This window comes from Lycium ferocissimum, chromosome 9 (genome assembly GCF_029784015.1).
Source record: "Lycium ferocissimum isolate CSIRO_LF1 chromosome 9, AGI_CSIRO_Lferr_CH_V1, whole genome shotgun sequence".
Lineage (NCBI taxonomy): Eukaryota > Viridiplantae > Streptophyta > Magnoliopsida > Solanales > Solanaceae > Lycium > Lycium ferocissimum.
The window spans coordinates 60,666,086-60,675,312 of record NC_081350.1 but is presented as its reverse complement, the minus strand read 5'-3'; the positions used below and the strand labels follow the sequence as shown (position 1 = coordinate 60,675,312).

General features: G+C 34.4%; 1 protein-coding gene across 1 annotated transcript; it reads right to left on the bottom strand.

Moving 5' to 3' along the window:
- Positions 1-746: 746 nt before the first annotated feature.
- LOC132031424 (persulfide dioxygenase ETHE1 homolog, mitochondrial-like) lies at positions 747-6,090 on the bottom strand. The gene is made up of 9 exons (XM_059421389.1): positions 5,706-6,090; positions 4,303-4,431; positions 4,083-4,190; positions 3,081-3,215; positions 2,133-2,174; positions 1,974-2,033; positions 1,839-1,892; positions 1,126-1,150; positions 747-1,037 (listed from the first exon to the last, which is right to left on the bottom strand). The coding sequence occupies exons 1-9, from the start codon at positions 5,961-5,963 to the stop codon at positions 949-951; spliced, it is 900 nt and encodes a 299-aa protein (XP_059277372.1). The 5' UTR covers positions 5,964-6,090; the 3' UTR covers positions 747-948.
- Positions 6,091-9,227: the final 3,137 nt, after the last annotated feature.

Sequence of the window (9,227 nt, the reverse complement as noted above, 5' to 3'; positions counted from 1 at the left end):
GCAAGTTGGTAAAATATTGACCAGCAACCGACTCAAAGTAACAATGTTTGTTCGTCTTTTCGGTCATTTGATCGGGAAATGCATGCTCAGCGTGAAGAGATTAGTACGGAAATGCATGCTCAGCGTGAAGAGATTATTCGTACTATGTGGGAGGATTATATTAAAGAGTAGTTACATTACTTTCATGTTAAATTTTCCTATTTATTGAAGTAAAGTTTGATCAATTGATGTTGTATTTTTTACAAAGGTCTTCTAGTAGCGTATTAATTTTATTATAAACTATGATTTACTCATTTGGTAAAATTGTATAAGAATTGAATCTTTTTTGATGATTTTCACAATTTGTGAGGTGTTAATAAAAAAAACAACTTAAAAAATCCAAATTGCATGTCCAAACAGAATTTCATCTCATAAAATGAAATCATGTCCAAATGGCTCCTAACATTATCATCTATCTTTAAAAAGTAATATTTAAAAAAAAATCCACTCTCCAGTAAATCATTTTTCCTAACTCCTGAACAATTTTCTAACTCTCTTCTGTAATACTCCAGTATTCATATTACAACCATAGACATAAACAAGTAAGCTTGTGGCTTAAAGAAGGCACACAATATAGGAACTTTTGACAGAATGGACAGTAACATTTTGTCATTTTCCATTTGCTGTCCTAATGCAATGATAATCTTCCATCCAAATTATTTAACTACAACTTTGGAGCAACCAACTAAGAAGAAGAAGACGTAAATAAAAATTAATCATTATTCACATTATGAAGTATCACATAAACACTCAAGATTCATATTATCACAGGAAAGCTCTTGGAGAACTCATTGGATAAACCAATATTCAACACTTCCTCTTAAACATACTAGTCAGTTTTTATTTCCAGATGTGTATACCCTGCTCTCAATTTACGGCCTCTGGCACATCTTGAAAGGATCAATCAAATCAGAGATCAGATTTCATCTCTTGCAATCCACAAACCATGTTAGACGGAACTGCTACGTCGATCATTTTTGGATATGCCAAATTCAAATCTGTCAGGAAAGAAGTGCTTTCGTAAGCAATTAAATATACAAAGTTATTGTGAGGGGAAAAAGGAAAGAATTTGAATGGTTTACTCACTTTGCATGATATTCTTGAATGTTCCCTGCAAAATTGGTTTTTTAAGCAAACATGAGAAACAAGAATTGAACAAGGTTTTCTAAGAAAAGAGAGATAAATAAACAACGGACGCATTAGTATGTAACTACAGTCGACTCAATTATGCAAATGGAAAGCAACTAGAAGCCTTTTCACAGCTGCAGGATAAGTAGAGACTAATTGAACGACAAATAAGTGAAAACAAAAATAAGATTATCTACACTAACAATTTTGTCCTATGTTTGCTCAATCCTCCAAAAAATGCCACTGCACCTCCTGTTGGATCCTCCAAAAATGCAAAACCTTTGGAGGATTCGACACACACCAGTCCAGAGGCGGAGCCAAGATTTTTAGTCTATAGGTTATAGACCACAATTTTTTTTACTTGCAGGGTTATGGGTAGATTAACTTTACATTTTAAATTAAGTTTCTTAACAAAAATACAAGGGTTGAGCTAAAGTTACTGGGTTCTGCAGAACCCGTAATCACCACTGTGGCTCCGCCCCTACACCCGGCAACATTTTTGAAGGATCCGAGCAACATAGTTTTTGTCCACTTTTATAGGACGAATCTTTTCTCGTCCTACTTTTCACCTACAAAGCAATGTGGATTCGGCAAGTTCCCCTACACTTTAGCCACAAGGGGCCGAGCTTAGCATGAAATTAAAACTAAGTAAGAACTACTAACAGAAGTACCTTATCTTTTGATAAGCGTGGATTGTAAAGCATCTCCTCCCCCACTGTGCTGACCTGAAAATGAAATACACAAGTGTAAACAAGTTTGAAAATGCAACTATATAAACAGGAAAAAGATGATAGGTGTATCCTTACGGTGAATCCCTTGTAGTCATGAGCAGGATATACTAGTGTGTCTTTGGGCAATGTGAAAATCTGCTCACACAAAGTGATGATGAATCAGCAATATTGAGGATAAGAAAAGAACGGATATTCAGCATTACATTTTTTTTTTTTTTTTTCAGGTAGTAATACCTGTGAATGAACAGAATCATATAAACTGTCTGAACTTCCACCCTGCAGTTAAGTAAGAAAAGATGAGTAAAATTTGGTACTAAAAGGCAGAAAATGTCATTTCATTTCCTGAGGTCCACCTCAAACTACTAACAAGTAAAGACTACCATTTTTCGAACAAAAATGTTATGTGAAAGTTTCTTTAATCAATTGCTTTTTAAAAAAAGAGGACACTGGCAGCCTTGGCCAACTAGAGATTTGAGATTTGTGTAACATATAGTTGTTAGAGCTTGATTTAACCATGTAAATTGCACAACATCCAAGACCAGTTTATAGTAAATTGGTATCATAATTATTTGTTCTTGATTTAATCAAGTAGACCGGAGTCACTGGACGACATTTCTGTCTCAAATTTTCATCAAGGAATATTATAAAGTCCAAATAGCGTGTTAAAGACTTGACATTTTCAATAGTTTTCTTCATCTAATCTTTTCTTTGGCCCCAACCAGCATCAACCCCATCCTTCAGATATTATAAAATCCAAATATGTTATAGATGACATCACTTTTCTATGGTTTTCTTCACCTAATCCTTCCTTTCCTGGTCACAACGGCAAAAGGAGCACTAACTAGCCTCAAGAACACTCTATATTAGAGCATCATTAACCTTTGTAAGCTAGAAATTGATCAAAATTGTTCATTGCAGAGCATTTAAATGAGCTGGCACACACTCTCAATTCCTCTTTTTCTTTTTTTCTTTTGGCTAATAATGAAGCAAGAGTAGACTCATTAAAAAGCATCAAGAAGATGCACCAAAAAATGATACACTCTAGTTTCTCAGCTGGTGTGCAGCTTTTATTTTCCATCACAAAAAAAAAAAAAAAAAATGATCACACACTCTCAAATCTCCTTTTGGTCAAATGTTCAGTACAATTCAGCTTAAATGACATATTACATCAATAGGATATACCTGAAAGTCTGTCCTTCCACATCCCCGTATCAGAAGAGCATCACCGGTAAATGCCATCCTTGGTTGAGGCTGATTGGGTCCATCTCCTGTAACATAGGTAACACAACCCAATGTATGACCAGGAGTTGCACGAACCTGTAACTAAAGTGTCAGAATGTAGCTCTAATACGGAAAGTAAATTTAGTCAAAGAATCACACTACAGCCAAATATTCATCAATTTTTTTGGTAGGTACTCGCCTTGCATTCCTTCTGCCCCATTTTATTTGGTCCATAGAACTGATGGAGAATCTCTTTTGATAACTGAGAAATCCCCGAGGGTCAATGGCACAAGGTTTGAAACTCAATGGATAACGGGCCCGCCCCTCTACCCTTCTCCACTTAAATACCAGGCAAACCCGTGACACGTGCCTAATCCACACATCACAAACTGCGTTCTTACCACTGGACCACTAGACCAAAGCCCTGGGGGGGAAACTGATGGGGAATTTTAACAATCGAATGTTCATTGATTGTGTGTTGGTAGCTGTTCTTCCCATACTCAGTATATCCCACTTCATTTGGTCACATATTACTGAGGGAGAAATATTTATTGTATAATTGAATCTACCAGATTAACATATCACTATTCCAAGCATGGCACCTATTTGAGACTGAAAAGATAGCAATTAATAAGATAAATGTTTTACTCGGTGTTTGGTACTAATATTTTCAATGGATTTTTCCACATATATTTCTAGTTTGGCATGGATATGAATTCTCAAGGGACAATATTTTCCTGTATGCTTCCCAGTTAGCGCATAATCACTGCACCACAGGTTAAACAGTTCCATTTTTCCACAAACCAAATTCCAATGAAGTGCTCCATGAAGTCAATACATAAGTATAAAGTTCAAGTCCATTCTTTATGAGAAAAGAATCTAAATTTATGTATCTTTTATATACACACTTGATCAAGAAAAGGAAGTATCTTTTATATGCTCAAGACATATATGTCTACATACCTCCAGAAAGATATCACCAATATAGATTTTATCGCCAGGTTTGACAAAAAGATCAGCTTTTGCATTACTTGCTTTGGAAATGATTGATTTCACATCGGGCACCTTAGTCTGCAAGGATGAAAACAATAATGAAGCACCAGAAAACAGGGTGGGGGTGGTATCAGTATCAAGAAGAAATTAAAGGTAATCAGTTAGCTAATTCAAAGAAAATAACTCTAACCTTAATCAAGCCAGTTCCAGTGACATGATCAGCATGTACATGCGTGTTTATAGCATATATAAGCTTCACGCCCAATTCTTTAACAAGTGCAAGATCACGATCCACTGTTCTGTCTACGGGGTCAACCAACTGCAGTTGGATTACTTACATCAGTTAATTCTATCACTAAATTTTACGTAGGGCAACATGCAGAAATGAGAGATATGTTAACATAAATTAAACTGAGGAAACCAATGAGTATCTGTTTCTTCAATTCATAAGGCTTAAGGTAAAGTTAATTAAAATTACAGAATTCAGATTTTGATGGATAAATCAAATTGTTGAACACTAAAAGAAAAATGGATACTGAATTACCTATTCAATCTTGTTCTTTATCTTTTTTCAACTGATTATCTTTGGGGTTCAAACTATATTCATCAATATTTAAAGTGATCCCAAAAATAGTAAACTAAACACCTTTGGCTAAGCCTGAAGTAATCAACTGGTTAAGATTTATTACTACCATTTTAGTTAATTATCTTATCCTTCCTTCATAAGCACTTCTAGGCTCTAGCTGCTAAATGCTAATAACTTCAAGCTTTTATCCCCACGGATCACAATATAATATGGGAAATTAACTTAAATAGCCGTCTGCCCAAAAAAATAGCTGATAGATGTATAATATATGTCTATTGGTTAGCAGCTATAAATATTTTTGGCCGAGCGGCTAAATGTGTAACTTCCCATAATTAATTCCCTACTAGGGACTAGGGTGACAAAACTATCACATGAAAATATGCCTTTTTGTTAACTAGCTCAGTTTGACTATATAGAGAAAAAAAAGTTTTACTAGTTTTGTTTGAAAATTAAACAAAAGGAGTATAAGAAAACAAACTAAAAAAATCAAAACTTGATATTGGGTAAGACGGGTTATAACCCACTATTTAGCCCATCTTGACAAAGCTCATCACATCCCATGTAACTTTTAAACAGGTGCCCTATTTTAATCCGCCTAAATTTAACCCAACCCACTCATTTGACACTCATATATTCTCTACTTAGCCACTTATCCCCATGCGACTCGAACCCCACGACCCAATTTTTTATTTTATTTTGTGACTCACACATCTTTTTTGTCTCACACAAACTTTTTATCTCACAAAAAAAACAAAGTTTATGCACAAAAGTATAAAATTTGGGTCCACTTATTTTGTTTGACAAAACGAAACCTCACGTGACAGTTGTGCGAAATACATAATAAAGTTTCTCCACGAACCATAATATGTTGGGAGACGAGCACTGATCAGCCAACCCCCTAAAACTAGAATTATCGGAATAAAATTCATACGCTAATCACAACCCCTATTACCCAATATAATAAAGATAAGTTCAAATGAATAAAACAGCAAAAAAAAAAAAATTACCAGTGCTGGTTTTTCAGGATGGGAAGAATCAGCAAGAAGGTAAGTATATGTAGATGATTCCTTCTCGAATAACTGACGAAAAATGAGTTTAGGAATGTGTTGAGATTGAGACGATGTTGTATAGGAACCCATTTGTGAACGAGTATAATTAGTGGGTAAAATGAAAGATTTATTAAATGGAAGAAAACTATGGGGTTTTGGCAAGAAAATAGAAGGTGGTGATGTAGAGAAACGTAAACAGCCAACATTCAGCATCATAATATAAGTACTAAATAAATAATATAATGGTTGTGTATATCAAATGGCAATATTTGGAATATTTAGTCGTGCCATACACGAAAGGTGGTGATGCAATTTGCCGATTAATCCTCTTTCAATGGGCGCTCATGGGAAGTGTCTACGTGTCAACTTTATGCATTTGATATTTCTGTACGGAACAACGCACCATGGCCCAAGTGTCTATAAGCTCACCGCCAAATTTTTCTTCGGCAATTTGCACGATTATCCTTATTCGGGAGTGGTCTTTAATTTTTGCTCCTCAAATTACTCCGCCTTTAATTTTATTCCTTCATTTCAAGATTCGAGAGATTTTGAGCTAACTTGCAAGTTAAAAATCACAAGACAAAATTTCGAAAGAATATTAGGCTACTTGGGTAAAAAAGCGTAATTTTACGCAAATTTTCCCTAAAATTAGGCCTTAAAGGCAAACCTCTACCATAAGGTCGCCTAACTTTTGCCCGAATAGGTCTAATTTTGGATAAATATTAGGCCTTAAGGCAGAAGTTTCGCGAAAGTCTTGCCATGCAAAATTCTTTTTCTTTTTTTTTTACTGAGCGGGATTCGAACTCAGAATCTCGGAGTATTTTCGATCGCTTTTTTAAGCGAAGGACAAAAATTAAAGACCAACAATTTGAGGAGCAAACATTAAAGACCAGCGCCTTTGAAGGGAAATCCACGCAAAAAAAAATGTTTTTCTTCAATAGTCACACATTTGGCCATGAAAATATAGGGAATAACTACATGGCCTAACTAACTTTATTACATATTTATATTTAGTAGCTATAGTTTAAAATAATTATATCCCATAGCTAATAATAATATGTTAAATACAACTTATAGCTATATATATACACGAAGTAGAATACCTTATCTATCACATTATTCACTTTCAACCCAATCCTCCTACCTCTCTCTCTCCCATCTTTTGCGGCCGGCCACCGCAAAACCGCCGGTGCTCTGGCGAAATGGGTTATTGAGGGCTCAGATTTGCTCTATTTGAACAAAGCTAAAGAGAAGAGTGACGCCGCCATGGCTACATAGCCAGAAAGGAAAGCAAGCAATCATCACCGCCCACCGAATCGCCATTTTTGTAGCTCGATGGGGTCTTCTCCATTTCAGAGCTGTATTTTCTTTGGTTTTGCTTTTTTCCTCCCACAATCCTGTGTACTTGTTTAAAGCTTCTTGCTTTGATAATATTTCATTGAAGTCTTGCTTTGATAAAATTTTATTGAAGTTTTGCTTTGAATTTACAACACATTTGTATCAGGACAAAGAGAGGACGCCGGAAAAGAAAAAAAACTCAGATCTATGCCGGAAAAGAAAAAAAAAAACTCAGATCTACCCCGAAAAGGAAAAAAAAAAACTCAGATCTAACGGAAGTACTTCCTTTTTGTTGTATACATACAGTGTATACAATGTCATATCTGGATTTTGAAATGTATATAAATGAAATATAGTGAACTTTTTGAAGTGTATACAAATGTCATACGTCGTTGTATTCGCCGGAATTTTTTTCCAGTCAGATCTAGGAAAAGTCCCGATTTTCGCTGTATTTGTTGTATATTTACCATGTATACAATGTTTTTCGCTTGTATTTGTTGTATACATACCGAAAAATATTGCGTATTTGTTAACTTTTTGGTGTACCCATGTTGTATACAGTGTTTTTCGCCTATATTTGTTGTATAAATACCGAAAAATATGGTGAATACTGTGTAAAAGTAGCTACAATGAATACAGTTGAGTTGAATACATTTAAATTGAATACAAAATTTAGCAAATTTTAATGATTGTATTCATGAATACAGCGACGCGAATACAATAAGTAACAAGTGCTGAGTTTTGCTATATGTTTGCTACGTGATGTAAATAGGTAAAATGTAGCTAAAAAGCAAAAATAAGGCTTCCAAGTTAGTCATTTATGAAATTTTCCCAAGTAGGACCCGTTTAGCCATGAGAGTTATTCACTTTCCTCCGCCATTTTTTAATTTTATTTAAAAATCAGTATTTGGTCATGAAAATTGTAAATATAACTTGAAGTTGTATTTGAAATTTGGAGAACACATAAAATTTTGTTTTCACTTTTTTTCATTTTCAATACATTTAAACAACCAAATATTTTTTTTTGTAAAAACTATAACCGAACACAACTTTATCTTCAACTCTAATTTCAAAAATTCCAAATAAAGTGAAAATATTTGATTTCTATGGCCAAACACCTACGTAATATATGTCAGCTATCTTCTTTGATGGGCGGCTATTTATGTTAAACTTTTTTTTTGTGTGTGTTTTCTACCAAATATCTTATATTCATTTTAATTAAAGTTCGATATTTCAGATTTCTTTTTAGATATTTCATATTTCTTTTTAAGAATAAATACTATCTAGCAAAAACAACTTCATTTTGAAAATTCTCGGAATTTTATTAATAATGAAGAAATACTTTATCACTGTAGAGAAATTTAGCAAAACAAAAAGTAAATCGGGGAGACCTTCTGCTAACCGAAGATCGTTAACTAAGATCGGAAGATTCAACTAAAGAAGAGAAAGCTATGGAAAAGAGAACTTTGTAATGGAAGAATGCTCTCATGAATTGGCTTGAATAACTTGGGTTGCTTACAAATGACCCGGCCACCCCTATTTATACTTATGTAGGGATGATTCTAGACGTGATCCTAAATAAAAAGATCTAGACCACTCTATCTTCTTCTACAAATATCTAAGACTCTAGAACATCTACACATTTCTTACAACAAATATCTAACAAGAATCTAGAACTTCTAGACATGTCTTTAAGATAAGTATCTAAGATACTACAATAGGTCATTCTAGAAGCTTTCCTAAAAATCTAGGATTTTTTATAGCTCCAAAAAATCAACTTTATTGTTTCATACTCCCCCTTAAAATGATTTTTTGGAAACTATCCCAAGCTCGTAGCGGAAGAACTCAACCGAAGCATTTGGAGCTACCTTGGTGAAGATCTCAACAGTATTTTCCGGACTCTTCTTACTTCTTCAAATGATGAAGGTTTTTCTCTAATAATTGGGTCTGCAAAAAAACATGAATATGTATTGATAAAATTCTCATCTCTGTAGTCGGCAGACTTGACAATATTTCTTTCTAGCCTTTGCAAACCACGTGAATCATCTCGATGCTGAGTTTCCAAAATCCCCTCTCTCTTAGCTCCTTGACAATTGTGTTATCTAGAGAAGCACATGAGTCGGTGACGATCTGACCTTTAAT